General features: G+C 45.1%; 1 protein-coding gene across 2 annotated transcripts; it reads left to right on the top strand.

Moving 5' to 3' along the window:
- The first annotated feature begins 16,932 nt into the window (after positions 1-16,932).
- LOC119285498 (probable enoyl-CoA hydratase 1, peroxisomal) lies at positions 16,933-19,681 on the top strand. Of its 2 annotated transcripts, none has more exons than XM_037564788.1 (3): positions 16,933-17,479; positions 17,893-18,172; positions 19,365-19,681. In XM_037564788.1, the coding sequence occupies exons 1-3, from the start codon at positions 17,058-17,060 to the stop codon at positions 19,395-19,397; spliced, it is 735 nt and encodes a 244-aa protein (XP_037420685.1). In that variant the 5' UTR covers positions 16,933-17,057; the 3' UTR covers positions 19,398-19,681. The 2 variants fall into 2 exon arrangements, with proteins under 2 accessions (XP_037420685.1, XP_037420684.1); XM_037564787.1 differs by having other exon boundaries at positions 16,935-17,479; positions 17,893-18,175; positions 19,367-19,681.
- The last annotated feature ends 498 nt before the right edge of the window (positions 19,682-20,179 follow it).

Raw genomic sequence — 20,179 nt, 5'->3', positions numbered from 1 at the left:
TGAAAGCCTCGTTTTCAGTAAAATGGAACTAGAAAGCAACTTGTTGGAAGTAATACATTTTGATGTGTGCAGTCCAATGAGTGCTGAGGCGTGTAGTGGATATCATTATGTTCTTACTTCACAGATGATTTGAGTAGATGTTGAGTATATTTACTTGATGAATCACGAGTCTGAATTATTGAAAGGTTCAAGTAATTTCAGGGTGAAGGTGAGAGATCATCGTGACAAGAGGATAAAATGTCTATGATATGATCATAGAGATGAATATCTGAATTATGAGTTTGGCACAGAATTAAGACATTGTGGAAATTGCTTCACAACTAATACAGCCTGGAACACCATAGTGTGATGGTGTGTCCGAACATCATAACTGCACCCTATTGGATATGATGCATACCATGATGTCTCTTATCGAATTACCACAATATTTTATGAGTTAGGCATTAGAGACAACCACATTCACTTTAAATAGGGCATCACGTAATTCCGATGAGATGACACCGTATGAACTATGGTTTAGAGAAACCTAAGCTATCATTTCTTAAAAGTTTGGGGCTGCAACGCTTATGTGAAAAACTTTCAAGCTGATAAGCTCGAACCCAAAGCGGATAAATGCATCTTCATAGGACACCCAAAAATAGTTGGGTATACCTCCTGTCTCAGATCCAAAAGCAATAAGGGGTTGTTTCTAGAATCGGGTCCTTTCTCGAGGAAAAGTTTCTCTCGAAAGAATTGAGTGGGAGGATGGTGGAGACTTGATGAGGTTATTGAACCGTCTCTTCAACTAGTGTATGGCAGGGCACATGGAGTTGTTCCTATGGCACCTACACCAATTGAAGTAGAAGCTTATGATTGTGATCATGAAACTTCAGATCAAGTCACTACCAAACCTCGTGGGATGACAAGGATGCGTACTACTTCAGAGTGGTACGTAATCCTGTCTTGGAAGTCATGTTGCTAGACAACAATGAACCTATGAGCTATGGAGAAGCGATGGTGGGCCTAAATTCCGACAAATGGTTAGAAGCCATGAAATCCGAGATAGGATCCATGTATCAGAACAAAGCATGGACTTTGGTGGACTTGCCCAATGATCGGCAAGCCATTGAGATAAATGGATCTTTAAGAAGAAGACGGACGTAGACGGTAATGTCACCGTCTATGAAGCTCGACTTGTGGCGAAGAGTTTTTCACAAGTTCAAGGAGTTGACTACGATGAGATCTTCTCATCCGTAGCAATGCTTAAGTCCGTCGGAATCATGTTAGCATTAGCTGCATTTATGTAATCTGGCAGATGGATGTCAAAACGAGTTTCCTTACCAGTTTTTGTAAGGAAAGGTTGTATGCGATACAATCAGAAAGGTTTTGTCGATCCTAAGGATGCTAAAAGGTATGCTAACTCCAACGATCCTTCTAAGGACTGGAGTAAGCATCTCGGAGTTGGAATGTACGTTTTGATGAGATGATCAAAGATTTTGGGTTTATACAAAGTTTATGAGAAACTTGTATTTCCAAAGAAGTGAGTGGGAGCACTATAGAATTTCTGATGAGTATATGTTGTTGACATATTGTGGATCAGAAATGATGTAGAATTTCTGGAAAGCATATAGGGTTATTTGAAAAGTGTTTTTCAATAGAAAACCTGGATTAGGCTACTTGAACATTGAGCATCAACATCTATGAGGATAGATCAAAAACGCTAAATGGTACTTTCAAATGAGCACATACCTTGACATGATCTTGAAGGTGTTCAAGATGGATCAGTCAAGGAAGGAGTTCTTGCCTGAGTTGTAAGGTATGAAGTTAAGACTTAAAACTCGACCACGGCAGAAGAAGAGAAAGGACGAATGTCGTCCCCTATGTTTTTGTCATAGGATCTATACGGTATGCCATGCTGAGTACCGCACATGATGTGTGCCTTGCCACATGTCTGGCAAGAGGGTACAAAGGTGATCCAGGAGTGGATCACTAGATAGCGGTCAAAATTATCCTTGGAGTACTAAGGACATGTTTCTCGATTATGGAGGTGATAAAGAGTTCGGCGTAAAGGGTTACATAGATGCAAGCTTTAACACCTATCTGGATGACTCTGAGTAGCAAACCGGATACGTATAGTGGAGAAACCATTTGGAATAGCTCCAAGTGGAGCGTGGAAGCAGCATTTATAATATGACCTAGAGATTTGCAAAGTACATAGGGATCTGAATGTTGCAGACCCGTTGACTGAAACCTCTCTCACAAGCATAACATGATCAAACCCAGAACTCTTTGGGTGTTGGTCACATGGGGATGTGACCTTGAGTGTTAATCACATATCGATGTGAATTGGATTATTGACTCTAGTGCAAGTGGAAGACTGTTGGAAATATGCCCTAGAGGCAATAATAAATTGGTTATTATTGTATTTCCTTGTTCATGATAATCGTTTATTATCCATGCTAGAATTGTATTGATAGGAAACTCAGATACATGTGTGGATACATAGATAACACCATGTCCCTAGTAAGCCTCTAGTTGACTAGCTCGTTGATCAATAGATGGTTACAGTTTCCTGACCATGGACATTGGATGTCATTGATAACGGGATCACATCATTAGAAGAATGATGTGATGGACAAGACCCAATCCTAAGCTTAGCACAAGATCGTGTAGTTCGCATGCTAAAGCTTTTCTAATGTCAAGTATCATTTCCTTAGACCATGAGATTGTGCAACTCCCAGATACCGTAGGAATACTTTGGGTGTGCCAAACGTCACAACGTAACTGGGTGGCTATAAAGGTGCACTACGGGTATCTCCGAAAGTGTCTGTTGGGTTGGCACGAATCAAGACTGGGATTTGTCGCTCCGTGTGATGGAGAGGTATCTCTGAGCCCACTCGGTAGGACATCATCATAATGTGCACAATGTGATCAAGGAGTTGATCACGGGATGATGTGTTACGGAACGAGTAAAGAGACTTGCTGGTAACGAGATTGAACAAGGTATCGGGATACCGACGATCGAATCTCGGGCAAGTATCGTACCGCTAGACAAAGGGAATTGTATACGGGATTGATTAAGTCCTTGACATCATGGTTCATCCAATGAGATCATCGTGGAACATGTGGGAGCCAACATGGGTATCCAGATCCCGCTGTTGGTTATTGACCGGAGAGGTGTCTCGGTCATGTCTGCATGTTTCCCGAACCCGTAGGGTCTACACACTTAAGGTTCGATGACGCTAGGGTTATAGGGAATAGATATACGTGGTTACCGAATGTTTTTCGGAGTCCCGGATGAGATCCCGGTCGTCACGAGGAGTTCCGGAATGGTCCGGAGGTAAAGATTTATATACGGGAAGTCCTGTTTTGGTCGCCGGAAAGGTTTCGGGGTTTATCGGTAACGTACCGGGACTACCGGGAGGGTCCCGGGGGTCCACCAAGTGGGGCCACAAGCCCCGGAGGGCTGCATGGGCCAAGTGTGGGAGGGGACCAGCCCCAGGTGGGCTGGTGCGCCCCCCCACAAGGATCCAAGGCGCCTAAGGGGAGGAGGGGGGGGCAAACCCTAAGGGCAAATGGGCCTTAGGGCCCATGCCTGGTGCGCCTCCCTCTCCCCCTCCACCTGGCCGCCACCCAGATGGGATCTGGGGGCTGTCGCCACCCCTAGGGAGGGAACCCTAGGTGGGGGCGCAGCCCCTCCCCTCCCCCTATATATACTTGAGGTTTGGGCTGCCCAAGACACAGGAGTTCCTCTCCTTCTTGGCGCAGCCCTACCCCTCTCCCTCCTCGTCTCTTGCGGTGCTTGGCGAAGCCCTGCTGGAGTACCACGCTCCTCCATCACCACCACGCCGTTGTGCTGCTGCTGGATGGAGTCTTCCTCAACCTCTCCCTCTCTCCTTGCTAGATCAAGGCATGGGAGACGTCACTGGGCTGTACGTGTGTTGAACGCGGAGGTGCCGTTCGTTCGGCACTAGGATCTCCGGTGATTTGGATCACGATGAGTACGACTCCTTCAACCCCGTTCTCTTGAACGCTTATGCTTAGCGATCTACAAGGGTATGTAGATGCACTCTCCTTCCCCTCGTTGCTGGTTTCTCCATAGATAGATCTTGGTGACACGTAGGAAAATTTTGAATTTCTGCTGCGTTCCCCAATAGTGGTATCAGAGCTAGGTCTATTGCGTAGATTCTATGCACGAGTAGAACACAAAGTAGTTGTGGGCGTTGATTTTGTTCAATATGCTTACCGTTACTAGTCCAATCTTGTTTCGACGGTATTGTGGGATGAAGCGGCCCGGACCGACCTTACACGTACTCTTACGTGAGACAGGTTCCACCGACTGACATGCACTAGTTGCATAAGGTGGCTAGCAGGTGCCAGTCTCTCCCACTTTAGTCGGAATGGATTCGATGAAAAGGGTCCTTATGAAGGGTAAATAGCAATTGACATATCATGTTGTGGTTTTGCGTAGGTAAGAAACGTTCTTGCTAGAAATCCATAGCAGCCACGTAAAACATGCAAACAACAATTAGAGGACGTCTAACTTGTTTTTGCAGGGTATGCTATGTGATGTGATATGGCCAAGAAGAATATGATGAATGATATGTGATGTATGAGATTGATCATGTTCTTGTAATAGGAATCACGACTTGCATGTCGATGAGTATAACAACCGGCAAGAGCCATAGGAGTTGTCTTTATTTATTTTATGACCTGCATGTCATTGAACAATGCCATGTAATTACTTTACTTTATTGCTAACCAGTAGCCATAGTAGTAGAAGTAATAAGTTGGCGAGACAACTTCATGGAGACACGATGATGGAGATCATGATGATGGAGATCATGGTGTCATGCCGGTGACAAGATGATCATGGAGCCCCAAGATGGAGATCAAAGGAGCTATATGATATTGGCCATATCATGTCACTATTATTTGATTGCATGTGATGTTTATCATGTTTATGCATCTTATTTGCTTAGAACAACGGTAGTAAATAAGATGATCCCTCATTAAAATTTCAAGAAAGTGTTCCCCCTAACTGTGCACCGTTGCGAAAGTTCGTCGTTTCGAAGCACCACGTGATGATCGGGTGTGAGAGATTCTAACGTTCACATACAACGGGTGTAAGATAGATTTACACACGCGAAACACTTAGGTTGACTTGACGAGCCTAGCATGTACAGACATGGCCTCGGAACACAAGAGACCGAAAGGTCGAGCATGAGTCGTATGGTAGATACGATCAACATGAAGACGTTCATCGATGATGACTAGTCCGTCTCACGTGATGATCGGACACGGCCTAGTTGACTCGGATCATGTAATCACTTAGATGACTAGAGGGATGTCTATCTGAGTGGGAGTTCATAAGATGAACTTAATTATCCTGAACATAGTCAAAAGGTCTTCGCAAATTATGTCGTAGCTCGCGCTTTAGTTCTACTGTTTAGATATGTTCCTAGAGAAAATTTAGTTGAAAGTTGATAGTAGCAATTATGCGGACTAGGTCCGTAAACTGAGGATTGTCCTCATTGCTTCATAGAAGGCTTATGTCCTTAATGCACCGCTCAGTGTGCTGAACCTTGAACGTCGTCTGTGGATGTTGCGAACATCTGACATACACATTTTGATAACTACGTGATAGTTCAGTTAAACGGTTTAGAGTTGAGGCACCGAAGACGTTTTGAAACGTCGCGAAACATATGAGATGTTTCGAGGGCTGAAATTGGGATTTCAGGCTCGTGCCCACGTCAAGGTATAAGACCTCCGACGATTTTATTAGCCTGTAAACTAAGGGAGAAAAGCTCAATTGTTGAGCTTGTGCTCAGATTGTCTGAGTACAACAATCATTTGAATCGAGTGGGAGTTGATCTTCCAGATGAGATAGTGATGTTTCTCCGAAGTCATTACCACCAAGCTGCTAGAGCTTCGTGATGAACTATAATATATCGGGGACATATATGATGATCCTTGAGATATTCGCGATGTTTGACACCACAAAAGTAGAAATCAAGAAGGAGCATCAATTATTGATGGTTGGTGAAACCACTAGTTTCAAGAAGGGCAAGGGCAAGAAGGGATACTTCATGAAATGGCAAATCAGCTGCTGCTCTAGTGAAGAAACCCAAGGTTGAACCCAAACCCGAGACTAAGTGCTTCTGTAATAAGGGGAACAGCCACTGGAGCAGAATTACCCTAGATACTTGGTAGATAAGAAGGCTGGCAAGGTCGATAGAAGTACATTGGATATACATTGTGTTGATGTGTACTTTACTAGTACTCCTAGTAGCACCATGGTATTAGATACTGGTTCGGTTGCTAAGTGTTAGTAAACTCGAAATAAAAGGCTACGGAGTAAACGGAGACTAGCTAAAGGTGAGCTGGCGATATGTGTTGGAAGTTTTTCCCAAGCTTGATGTGATCAAGCATCGCACGCTCCCTCTACCATCGAGATTGGTGTTTGCATTAAGCATAGACATGATTGGATTATGTCTATCGCAATACGGTTATTCATTTAAGGAGAATAATGGTTACTCTGTTTATTTGAATAATACCTTCAATGGTCTTGCACCCAAAAATGAATGGTTTATTGAATCTCGATCGTAGTGATACACATGTTCATACCAAAAGATATAAGATAGTAATGATAGTACCACCTACCTGTGGCACTGCCATGTAAGTCATATCGGTATAAAACGCATGAAGAAGCTCCATGTTGATGGATCTTTGGGCTCACTCATTTTTGAAAAGTTTGAGACATGCGAACCATGTCTATTGGTGTATATGCATGAAGAAACTCCATGCAAATGGACCATTTGGACTCACTTGATTTTGAATCACTTGAGACATGCAAATCATACCACATGGGCAAGATGACTGAAAGCCTTGTTTTCAGTAAAATGGAACTAGAAAGCAACTTGTTGGAAGTAATACATTTTGATGTGTGCAGTCCAATGAGTGCTGAGGCGTGTAGTGGATATCATTATGTTCTTACTTCACAGATGATTTGAGTAGATGTTGAGTATATTTACTTGATGAATCACGAGTCTGAATTATTGAAAGGTTCAAGTAATTTCAGGGTGAAGGTGAGAGATCATCGTGACAAGAGGATAAAATGTCTATGATTTGATCATAGAGATGAATATCTGAATTACGAGTTTGGCACAGAATTAAGACATTGTGGAAGTTGTTTCACAACTAATACAGCCTGGAACACCATAGTGTGATGGTGTGTCCGAACATCATAACTGCACCCTATTGGATATGATGCATACCATGATGTCTCTTATCGAATTACCACAATAGTTTATGGATTAGGCATTAGAGACAACCACATTCACTTTAAATAGGGCATCATGTAATTCCGATGAGATGACACCGTATGAACTATGGTTTAGAGAAACCTAAGCTGTCATTTCTTAAAAGTTTGGGGCTGCAACGCTTATGTGAAAAAGTTTCAAGCTGATAAGCTCGAACCCAAAGCGGATAAATGCATCTTCATAGGACACCCAAAAACAGTTGGGTATACCTCCTGTCTCAGATCCAAAAGCAATAAGGGATTGTTTCTAGAATCGGATCCTTTCTCGAGGAAAAGTTTCTCTCGAAAGAATTGAGTGGGAGGATGGTGGAGACTTGATGAGGTTATTGAACCGTCTCTTCAACTAGTGTATGGCAGGGCACATGGAGTTGTTCCTATGGCACCTACACCAATTGAAGTAGAAGCTTATGATTGTGATCATGAAACTTCAGATCAAGTCACTACCAAACCTCGTGGGATGACAAGGATGCGTACTACTTCAGAGTGGTACGTAATCCTGTCTTGGAAGTCATGTTGCTAGACAACAATGAACCTACAAGCTATGGAGAAGCGATGGTGGGCCTGAATTCCGACAAATGGTTAGAAGCCAAGAAATCCGAGATAGGATCCATGTATCAGAACAAAGCATGGACTTTGGTGGACTTGCCCAATGATCGGCAAGCCATTGAGATAAATGGATCTTTAAGAAGAAGACGGACATAGACGGTAATGTCACCGTCTATGAAGCTCGACTTGTGGCGAAGAGTTTTTCACAAGTTCAAGGAGTTGACTACGATGAGATCTTCTCATCCGTAGCAATGCTTAAGTCCGTCGGAATCATGTTAGCATTAGCTGCATTTATGTAATCTGGTAGATGGATGTCAAAACGAGTTTCCTTACCAGTTTTTGTAAGGAAAGGTTGTATGCGATACAATCAGAAAGGTTTTGTCGATCCTAAGGATGCTAAAAGGTATGCTAACTCCAACGATCCTTCTAAGGACTAGAGTAAGCATCTCGGAGTTGGAATGTACGCTTTGATGAGATGATCAAAGATTTTGGGTTTATACAAAGTTTATGAGAAACTTGTATTTCCAAAGAAGTGAGTGGGAGCCCTATAGAATTTCTGATGAGTATATGTTGTTGACATATTGTGGATCAGAAATGATGTAGAATTTCTGGAAAGCATATAGGGTTATTTGAAAAGTGTTTTTCAATAGAAAACCTGGATTAGGCTACTTGAACATTGAGCATCAACATCTATGAGGATAGATCAAAAACGCTAAATGGTACTTTCAAATGAGCACATACCTTGACATGATCTTGAAGGTGTTCAAGATGGATCAGTCAAGGAAGGAGTTCTTGCCTGAGTTGTAAGGTATGAAGTTAAGACTTAAAGCTCGACCACGGCAGAAGAAAGAGAAAGGACGAATGTTGTCCCCTATGTTTTTGTCATAGGCTCTATACAGTATGCCATGCTGAGTATCGCACCTGATGTGTGCCTTGCCACATGTCTGGCAAGAGGGTACAAAGGTGATCCAGGAGTGGATCACTAGATAGCGGTCAAAATTATCCTTGGAGTAATAAGGACATGTTTCTCGATTATGGAGGTGATAAAGAGTTCGGCGTAAAGGGTTTCGTCGATGCAAGCTTTAACACCTATCTGAATGACTCTGAGTAGCAAACCGGATACGTATAGTGGAGCAACCATTTGGAATAGCTCCAAGTGGAGCGTGGAAGCAGCATTTATAATATGACCTAGAGATTTGCAAAGTACATACGGATCTGAATGTTGCAGACCCGTTGACTGAAACCTCTCTAACAAGCATAACATGATCAAACCCAGAACTCTTTGGGTGTTGGTCACATGGGGATGTGACCTTGAGTGTTAATCACATATCGATGTGAATTGCATTATTGACTCTAGTGCAAGTGGAAGACTGTTGGAAATATGCCCTAGAGGCAATAATAAATTGGTTATTATTATATTTCCTTGTTCATGATAATCGTTTATTATCCATGCTAGAATTGTATTGATAGGAAACTCAGATACATGTGTGGATACATAGACAACACCATGTCCCTAGTAAGCCTCTAGTTGACTAGCTCGTTGATCGATAGATGGTTACGGTTTCCTGACCATGGACATTGGATGTCATTGATAACGGGATCACATCATTAGAAGAATGATGTGATGGACAAGACCCAATCCTAAGCATAGCACAAGATCGTGTAGTTCGCATGCTAAAGCTTTTCTAATGTCAAGTATCATTTCCTTAGACCATGAGATTGTGCAACTCCCGGATACCGTAGGAATACTTTGGGTGTGCCAAACGTCACAACGTAACTGGGTGGCTATAAAGGTGCACTACGGGTATCTCCGAAAGTGTCTGTTGGGTTGGCACGAATCGAGACTGGGATTTGTCACTCCGTGTGATGGAGAGGTATCTCTGGGCCCACTCGGTAGGACATCATCATAATGTGCACAATGTGATCAAGGAGTTGATCATGAGATGATGTGTTATGGAACGAGTAAAGAGACTTGCCGGTAACGAGACTGAACAAGGTATCGGGATACCGACGATCGAATCTCGGGCAAGTATCGTACCGCTAGACAAAGGGAATTGTATACGGGATTGATTAAGTCCTTGACATCATGGTTCATCCAATGAGATCATTGTGGAACATGTGGGAGCCAACATGGGTATCCAGATCCCGCTGTTGGTTATTGACCGGAGAGGTGTCTCGGTCATGTCTGCATGTTTCCCGAACCCGTAGGGTCTACACACTTAAGGTTAGATGACGCTAGGGTTATAGGGAATAGATATACGTGGTTACCGAATGTTGTTCGGAGTCCCGGATGAGATCCTGGATGTCACGAGGAGTTCCGAAATGGTCCGGAGGTAAAGATTTATATATGGGAAGTCCTGTTTTGGTCGCCGGAAAGGTTTTGGGGTTTATCGGTAACGTACCGGGACCACCGGGAGGGTCCCGGGGGTCCACCAAGTGGGGCCACAAGCCCCGGAGGGTTGCATGGGCCAAGTGTGGGAGGGTACCAGCCCCAGGTGGGCTGGTGCACCCCCCCCCCACACACACACAAGGGCCCAAGGCGCCTAAGGGGAGGAGGGGGGCAAACCCTAAGGGCAAATGGGCCTTAGGGCCCATGCCTAGTGCGCCTCCCTCTCCCCCTCCACCTGGCCGCCACCCAGATGGGATGTGGGGGCTGTCGCCACCCCTAGGGAGGGAACCCTAGGAGGGGGCGCAGCCCCTCCCCTCCCCCTATATATACTTGAGGTTTGGGCTGCCCAAGACACACGAGTTCCTCTCCTTCTTGGGGCAGCCCTACCCCTCTCCCTCCTCGTCTCTTGCGGTGCTTGGCGAAGCCCTGCTGGAGTACCACGCTCCTCCACCACCACCACGCCGTTGTGCTGCTGCTGGATGGAGTCTTCCTCAACCTCTTCCTCTCTCCTTGCTGGATCAAGGCATGGGAGACGTCACCGGGTTGTACGTGTGTTAAACGCGGAGGTGTCGTCCGTTCGGCACTAGGATCTCCGGTGATTTGGATCACGACAAGTACGACTCCTTCAACCCCGTTCTCTTGAACGCTTCCGCTTAGCGATCTACAAGGGTATGTAGATGCACTCTCCTTCCCCTCGTTGCTGGTTTCTCCATAGGTAGATCTTGGTGACACGTAGGAAAATTTTGAATTTCTGCTGCGTTCCCCAACAGAGGGACGGTCGGGGAGAAAGCACCGGAGCGTGGGGAGGCGGGGTAATGGTGGCGGAGGGTGGGGGGAGCGGGAAAAGGCGCGCGAAAATGTCCCTCCCGCCAAATCTCGCTGCGGATAGGGGCTGAGCTCGGGTCGGCCTCCCAACCCATGAAACTAGAGGTTGGGGGAGAAGATTTGCCATGCTCCGCAAAAATATTCGCGGGCCGGGGCGGGATACGGGGTCTGGTCGGGCAGGTTTTCCCGCCCCGACCCGCACTTTGGCGGTTATTTTGCTGGTCGGGGCCGGATGCGGGGTCTTCTAGAGTTGCTCTTAGGACGACGGTTGACAACAGTCCCTGCTCCCGTGTCGCTCCCCCCGCAGGCCACCAGGGAGAGCCCTCCTTGCCGCCGGCCAGCAACCCCTCCTCCCCTCGGCGCCACCAGCGGGCGCCACCGGGGCAAAGCCTTCGTGACGTGGGCGGCGGCGGGGCGGTCTCCCTCCCTGATAGATGCGGGACAGCGCAGGGTTGCACGCATGTCAACAGAACGGGGCGGTGGTCCTATCTCGGCTTCAGCGCTTCCTCTTCGACGTCGTGGAGGCCCAACCAGCGCGGCCTTGCTCCCGTTGCCCTGCAGCTTGCCTGGGCACGGGCTGGGACATGGTGGCGATGGATTTGGGGTCTCCTGCCTAGATCCAGTTGGTGGCATCGGGGGCTCATCCGGCAGCCCTGGAGAGTGGTGGTAGCGCGTGTGGTGGCGTCGTCTAGCTGGGGCTCTTCCTAGCTCGGTGTTGGACGGCTCCATGGTGGGGTTGTGGCTCCCGAGCGGCGGATCCTCTCGGGGGAAGCCGGGGCGGCGACCCCGGAAAATCGTGCGACAAGGTGGCACGGTGGTGCGATGGTGGTGGATGCGCTTGTTCCAACGGCATGGGCGGCAGCGCAGCGGCATATGACTTCCCCTCTCCATGGTGATGGCCAAATGTGATGACTTTGCCCCCTACTTCCCAGTTTGCTACGCTCCGAAGACGTTATTGACAAGGCCGAGGAGAAATTCATGCGCTGTTGTGGCAGCGGGCAACGGTGACGCCTGTGGGCACCGTCTCCTTCCTTTAGGCGTTGCCATGGCCTTGTCCATCCCCTGCTCGACACCGGGGGAAACCCTAGGCTAAGTTCGTCGGGCCAGACAGCGGCGACGTTACAACGTCGTTCCCTTCTTGAAGGCGTTGCCTATGTGATCGATGTGTCTTTCGAAGGAGTAACTGGTGTTGGTGTCTCGTTCGCCTCGGCGGCGGGGCTTGGGGTGCAGGGTTGTCATGTACCGGTTCTTGCTATGGGCATGAGCATCCTGGGCACTATGTACTCCATCATCGACGCCTCATCTGCGACATCTTCATTGAATTGGGCTAGCTCCTGTTGTCCACTTGCCGATCTCTTAGGCGCCATGATGGAGACTGTGTTGATCTAGTTTACTTTGGCGTTTTTATCGAGCTCTGAGGTGTTCGGTTCGGTTGGGATGCGGCCTGTGTGCTCTGTGTCCACCCTCTCCGTCATTATTTGGTTTGAGTTTGAGCAAGGCGAGTTGTGTGTCGGTGTTATCTTAGTGGATGTTGGTGTTAACCATTTGATGTAGCACTTTGCCGAAAGGCGTTGTATTGGTCATCTTGATTATTTTTTCTATGAATATATCATACATATGCTTGTGTGTATTCTAAAAAAGTATTGTCGAACGAAACGAATCGATCGCGTGCTGACATATTGTGATCCGACGAAGACGTGCTGTTTCGGCTGTGACGCCGGTGTTTCCAACCAAACAGATATTGCAGTTCTTTTTCCCCCAAAAAAATTTTTTGCAGTTCTTTTTGTTTTGTTTTGTTTTGAGGAGAAGAAAAATTGCAGTTCACAGGAATCAGAGTAGCCGTTGATGTTTTTGTTTGTAGGAGTAGAAGCGAAACCATGCGCACGGCACGTAACTGACGCATGACACGTCACCAACCTTATCAGTTCCTTTTTCCGGAGAAAACAAAAACATCCAAGTAATACTAGTAGTATCAGTAAGCGTGCACGTGCAACGCACGTCTTGATTAATATAAATGATAACGGTCACATAAATTTATAAACTATATTGGATGTTGTACAATTTAGCCATAACTTCGAATATCGTGTCAACTAAAATTGATTTTCATCCATTGTTTAGATCATATACATAGTATTTTGAAAATTCCACTGATCACATAAATAATAATAATAGGTACACCCATTTCACAATGCAATTCAACTTGTGTTAAAGGACAAAAAAGGGAAAACATATACCATAAAAAGATAATCTATAAAACTTGTGGAAGAGTCACAAAATCAAGAAAATAACAAATGAATATGTCCTCTAGTTTAGGCTCCAGTCAATGTGGAGGTAACTCTAGTAATACATGTTCGGATTCAGCTGCACCCAACTCTTCTATTTTCTCCTCTTAACTGCCTATAAACTGTACTCAACCACATCAGTGGTGCGCCATCACCACGACAACCAGCACCAATTTCTTTACGCTCTCCTTCATCCTTTCGTCACTGGCGACAACCTGTACTCTATCCAACCGCACACCACCCTTGGCATGCAGAGCCACACCATAGTTGGATGCTAACAATATTGATCCAGGCGTGACCACACAGGCGAGCACTTTACAACTCGTATATATACATGTAACAATATGTAAATAACCAAAGAACAACAGCCAAACTACCAGATCAGAAATGTATTTGCCGAAGTCCAAGAACCGATCAGTTCAAGAAAGATACATGGGTGTTCAATGCGCTTTGAGGAAAAATGATTAAACATAAAATTCAATTAGAAGCGGCCGCAATGGTACATTGTTCCTGGAGTGAGGCATACCGTGCCACTAATATATTTATGTTAGGAAGACAATTAAAATGATTCTCTGAGCAAATATAATTTTATATATTCCTTCCAAATAGTACATCAAGGCAATGCTATTGTGCATGTCAAGGCATAGTACATCTATGAGCAGTGTTATTGTGGAAGTGAAGGCAGAGTATGACAACTTAGAAAATGCATGCAAGAGAATCTTCCGTTTCAAAAATACCCTATTTTACTTTTCAAGTGTTTAGAATTTTCCATCAAATAATTTGAAATTTCCCACATTATTCATGGCCAGAGAACTGGATAGTTTTATATCGCTCATAAGCAGACTACTTTAATTTAAAGAAGCAACTATTCTAGACCTATATGATTAATTTTAAGGAAGTGTAAAAAAATACACTGCAGGAAACATGACTTACGGATTGAGGTGTCATCTAAATAAAATTAATAAATTATTAGCATTAAGGGTATTCCAGTTCGGAAGGGCACAACAAATAAAGCTATTGGCTGTGATAATAGTCAATGTCTTCACTCATTTTCCATTCAAAGTTGTCTCTTTAAGGAGCAAAATATATGATGATGTTCTGCTAAAGAAGTGTATGGAAAGCAAGAGATACATAGCCGAATATGGTATATGAACTAAAGAGCATAAAACGGAAAGATCAATTCAAGCAATCCATGATACATGACATAAGTTTTAGCACCTTTGAGTAACCAAAGATAAATTTTTTTACTGGGATGTTGGACTCTCATCATGTTAAGATGACGGTGACAGATTTCCTACATTTCTAGCTTCAGTTCATGGGCAATATTTTCTGCATCAGTTTCCTTTGATAATTTTCAAAAGCAAAGCGTACCATGAAATGGCAGTAGCAGACCTCCAAAAGTAGTTGCTGGAAGAAGTACCTTGCTTGTTGACAAGAGAAAGCATACAAGTTACATGATTACATCATTAGATAATAAATAGAAGCATCTCTGATTAAATTTATTCTTCTTTACTAATAATGTAAGTGTTGTACATCACACAGGCTGCAAAGAAACTCTGAACATTCAATCCAATTGGAATCGCCAATAACATCAAAAGAGAGGTAACATGTTACCTAAATTAATTTTGTTACATCCACTTATTTTTATCTGATTCATTTTATTGTAAGGTAACATGCTACAAATTTAGCATGTACATGTGCAGGTGCAATAAGTGGCAAACTCAAAGAGCAATCTAGTCCAACTTCAAAATATTGAACTATATGATTCAGAAATTAGAACACATGACATGTTCTCGAATCAATTTACACCTTTAAATCATTTAGTCAAGCAACTACCATACCAATTGTCATGTAGAGAAAAATCTGATGCATAATACTTATCATTCTCAAATGTTGGTACTCCAGAAACACGGCATGAAATAGTACAGGTACAATACTCATGCATAAATCAAGGTTATTCCTTGCCGTGTTGTAAGCTTTATCTAAAGTTTACAATGGTGCACGTCGGCCTTATCCGCTGCAGTAGCTCATTCAAACAAATATAGTAGAGAAATGCAAGATCTATCATTAGCACACACAAATAAAATCATATTAACAACTTCATTCACACCCAATCGGCTGTCCCCAGGTTGACTTATCAAATCAAATTAGTAAGTAGCACAGCCAACAACAAACTGCTGAAAGATCCAACCTTTTATGTAAAAAGTTGTCGTAACTCATCTTCTAGTTATTGTAGAGAGCTGGAAGAAAACCGTGAGCCACAGAAACTTGGTGAGAACCCATCCATCTCTTTTCTGGTCTTCACGGTCACCGCAAGCACGTGCCTGATGCTCCTTCCGCTGCGCTCCTCCTATTCTGGTGACACTGCCCAAGATTGGAGAACCACAAGAATTTGAATCATAAATTGACAGAAATTACCTCCAAATAAAGCGCTAAGAAACCATTAAAATCCTATGAACTCAAATCCTACAAATCAATCGACCCGCAAAGCGCTAAGCCACCTTAAGTAGTGGCATCTTCATGGGTGCAGACGATGAGGAGCCGCGGGCGACGGCCGTGATGTCTGTTCAGCGGCAGGTACCTGGGGTAGCAGAAGAGGAGCGGCGGCGCGGCGGCCCGCTCTCGCATCCGTTGGAGGAAGAGTGGTGGGGCGGCGGTCTGCTCTCGCGTCCACTGGAGGAGGAGCGGCGGGGGCGGCGGCCTGCACCCGCGTCCAACGGAAGAGGACCGGCGGCCTACATGCGACAACAGAGGAGGAGCGGCGGGGGCACCGTCCTGCTCTCGTCTCCGTGGGAGGAGCGGCGAGGACGGCGGCCTACTCTTGCGTCCGTCGGAAGTGGATCGGCCGGGGCGACGACCTGCTCTCAGATGCGTCAGAGGAGGGTTGGTGGTCTTCTCGTTTTCCGCGGCCTTCGAGTTTATCAACAGGAAGCCCGGAGCGGAGGCGCGGGTGCGGACGGCGCGGCGGTGCGTGGCGCGGGAGGCACAGGCGGAGGTTCTCCGGCGGCGGTCGAGGCGGTGGCTGGCGCGGCTGCAGCAAGAGGGCGGGCGAGGGGTGGGGCGGTGCCAAAACTGCTGGTTGCGTGAGGGCAGAGGGGGGCGACGTGGTCGGGGAACGATGTTAACCCAATGGCAATGATTGGTAATTAATTAAGTAATGGCAATGGTGGGTAATTAAAGCGTAAAACGCGTTTAGTATGCTGGAGGGATGTAGACTATCAGATTGCAAGTTTCGATGGATAGGATGATTTGGTTCTCCACCCTCTCTTTCTTTTATAGTGATAGTAGACTAGTACTTCCTCTATTTTTATTTACTCTGCATATTAAAGTTGACTGAAGTCAAACTTCATAAAGTTTGATTAAGTTTATAGAAAATAATATAGACATTTATCATAATAAATCTATACGATGTGAAAGTACATTTAATAATGAATTTAGTGTTGTTGATTTGTTCTTGTATATCTTAATATTTTTGTATATAAACTTAGTCAAAGTTTGTAAAGCTTGACTTTGACCAAACCTAATATGCGAACTAAATAAAAACGGAGGGAGTAGTATTTATCAGAACCGCCCTGACTCTTCAGTTCGGTGCAGCACTTCGCAATTTAGAGTATAGTTCTCAAAAGTCAAAAGGTTGCTTGCACAAGCACATGGTCCCAAGCTGCGATCGATCAACCAACTCCAGACGCTAGCCCGATTTCATCCGCCCAGCTTGATGGGCGCCACTTCGCCGGACTCCGGCGACCTCATCCTGGTCGAGCCGGCGAGCCCGGGGTCCAAGGTCGCCGTGGTGACCATCAACCGCCCCGATGCGCTGAACGCGCTGACGCGCTCGATGATGATCTCCCTGGCCTCGGCGTTCCGGCGGCTGGACGCCGACGACGGCGTGGCCGCGGTGGTGCTCGCGGGCCGCGGCCGCTCCTTCTGCGCAGGGGTGGACCTCACGGCGGCGGAGGAGGTCTTCAAGGGCGACGTCAACGACCCCGCCGCTAACCCCGTCGCCCAGATGGAGCTCTGCCGGAAGCCCATCGTCGGCGCCGTCGCCGGGTTCGCCGTCACCGCGGGCTTCGAGATCGCCCTCGCCTGCGATCTCCTTGTCGCTGGCCGCTCCGCCAAATTCCTCGACACCCACGCCAAGTGAGCTAGCTCTCCTGACACGCTTCTTCATCTCATTTCTGCACGGAAGTAAAATCCAACTTGGCTGGTGGTCAATCTGTTTAGTTTCTCAGTAGACGCTAATTAAAACTTCTTACTACTAGTTGAGCTGGAAAATCTCACTCGAACTCAATATACCCATGCCAGTGAAATTCTTCTGTGGGCAGAGCAAATGAAACACAAGATTTGCTGCAAATATTTTTGTACTCCTGCAATTCAGTATGGGGAAATTTTATACATTGGAGTTGCTAGTGTTCAACACCTATGTTTGTACTACCTGAATTTGGGCGTGTCTGCACTGTCCTACAACTTACAAACCCTGCTCATGCCATTGCCGTTTCATCTGTGTGCTTTGCTTGTTGTCTTCTAATCAGCCTTTGTCCAATCTGATGTAGGTTTGGGATATTTCCTTCTTGGGGTCTTTCACAGAAGCTCTCTCGTCTCATTGGGCCAAACAGAGCACGAGAAGTGTCACTAGCTTGCATGCCTGTCACTGCTGAAATGGCTGAGAAGTGGGGGCTTGCTAACCACATTGTGGATGATAGTCAGGTGCTGAGTAAGGCCATAGAGGTCGCGGAGGCCATTGCGAGGAATAACCGCAACTTGGTGGTGCTATACAAGTCAGTTATAAATGATGGGCTTCAGCTGGACATGAAACATGCCCGAGCTCTTGAAAAGGTGCGAATTTATGAAGTGCATGACACAATTATGTATCCATGGCTTAACTTACAGCCAATATTTGTTGTTTTCATTCTATATGGTGCTCAAATTATGAAACTCTGAGGTGATCTTGTGAATGTTAGCAACAGTGTGTTAATGAAAAACCAGGCAGAATTAGACCCTTCCCTGGACCCTGCGCAAGCGGGAGCTACATGCACCAGGTTGCCCTTTTTGGTACACTAGAAATTTGACAGAATATCCATGAAACTGCTTTACAGTCTTAAATCCTCTTTGGTATCAACGACCATGCATTCTAGTTAATTTGTGTTCCTGTTTTTGGTAGCCCTTGTTGGGATTTGAAACAGGAAAAAGAAAATGAAATTTATTTGTTGCTATTTATGTATTCAGCTATTGCACCCTTGTTGCCGTTCTTGCAGTAGAATGATATTTTATCAATCTTCTCTGGAAACCATTGTAATACATCTTTTGAAAAGATAACAGACTTTAGGTTAACCTACCTCCCATAATAATGATATGATTCACGGAGGACACTAGAAGTCTTCGGTCAATAGTAGGGATGCAAGTGGGCGTCCCGCTTATCCCGCATAAGTAGGAAAATAGTGTAAACTAAGTTAAATCTGGGTGAGGAAATTATAGTTAAGTTGATCTGTGTATACTACGAAGCAGGACGGATCGGGCACCGCTCTGCACCCCTAGTCAATAGCATCAAGGGTACTTCCGTAAAAGAAAAAGAAAAATCATCAAGGGTAGGGAGATATGCATTCTTGGGGAAGTGTTTTGCCTGGTATGGGTCATCTTAGATAAGTTTGAGGAAAGGAGGTCATGGGTCATTCGGGAGACAGAAACGCTCTCTTCATTTGTCATATGGGCACTAAGATGAATTTGTTATTGATACCAATCCAGTTTGAGCTGTAAATGCTTCAAGGATCTCTTTAGCAATCCCAGCTTTGTTTTGTGCAAACTTTTAACCGATATATGGTCATGAAGAACTCGGCAGATCATATGTTAGCATCCACAGTATGTTTATTGTACATTAGAAATAGTGTTCTTAGAAACGTATAAAGTCTTAATTTGATAGGGGCGAGCATTCTAGCTGAAAGAAACGGAAATTGCTCTTGTTATAGTTTCCAACTTTCAATACTCAGTGAAGACACACCTCTAATGTTAGCATTGGTGCTATGGTTTCAGGAAAGAGCTGTCAACTATTACAATGGCATGACAAAGGAGCAATTCGCAAATATGCAGAAGTTTATACAAGGCCGGAGTTCTAGAGCACCATCGAAGTTGTAGATGCGGTGCTCTGTGTGTATGTGCCTTTTTATTATATGGCTCCTTTTATTATAAAGCTTGTGGAAATGTTAAATTGTTACTCCTATTACTGGAAGACCCACGTTGTTTTACTTTGAAGTTTCTCCGGTCATCGCATTCCCCCTTTTTAGCTGCAGTAATGTTATCTGACGAACGTCAGCTGAGAAGTGGATGGCAGGTGAACACTTTTTTCTGGCAGTTTCGAACGATGGCAATTCTGAACAAAAAGTGTGTTTTTCTGAAGAAACTGCCATGTTGTTCCGAAGAAATCGTCATCTCTTCACAGCTAAATTACCAGCGAAGTTGTTCAAAATAGAGAACCTTCGCCGGGAGGGATGACATTTGCGAACTTTTTTCTGGCTGTTTCTTCCGATTCGTATGACATTTTTCTTCAAAACAGCATGACAGTTTCTTCAAAAGAAGACATTTTTCTTCTAAAACTGTCACCGTTTGATCTCACGTCGCAACTCAAACTAGCAAGAAAATGTGTCGCTTGACATGCCCTTTTAGGGACTGAGAGAATGTTCGTCAGTTAGTATTTTTGTTAGCTAAAAGATCACACGGCTTATATGGTATGTTTGGGCTGGTAAGGATTGACATCACATTCATGTTTTGCTTTGGTTGTTTGGGTTGTAGCCTTTGGATCTGCCAACATTTTGGCAAAATCACAGGCCTATGCTTGGTTTGGAACCA

The sequence above is a fragment of the Triticum dicoccoides genome, chromosome 4A (genome assembly GCF_002162155.2).
Source record: "Triticum dicoccoides isolate Atlit2015 ecotype Zavitan chromosome 4A, WEW_v2.0, whole genome shotgun sequence".
Taxonomy (NCBI): Eukaryota; Viridiplantae; Streptophyta; class Magnoliopsida; order Poales; family Poaceae; genus Triticum; species Triticum dicoccoides.
Note: the sequence above shows the minus strand (reverse complement) of the source record. Positions and strands in the feature narration are given on the sequence as shown.

Bases quoted from the DNA above. Each gene is read 5' to 3' on its own strand.
- LOC119285498 (XM_037564787.1), top strand. From the start codon at position 17,058: ATGGGCGCCACTTCGCCGGACTCCGGCGACCTCATCCTGGTCGAGCCG. The intron at 17,480-17,892 runs GTGAGCTAGCTC...AATCTGATGTAG, and splicing joins TTCCTCGACACCCACGCCAA to GTTTGGGATATTTCCTTCTT. The intron at 18,176-19,366 runs GTGCGAATTTAT...CTATGGTTTCAG, and splicing joins ATGCCCGAGCTCTTGAAAAG to GAAAGAGCTGTCAACTATTA.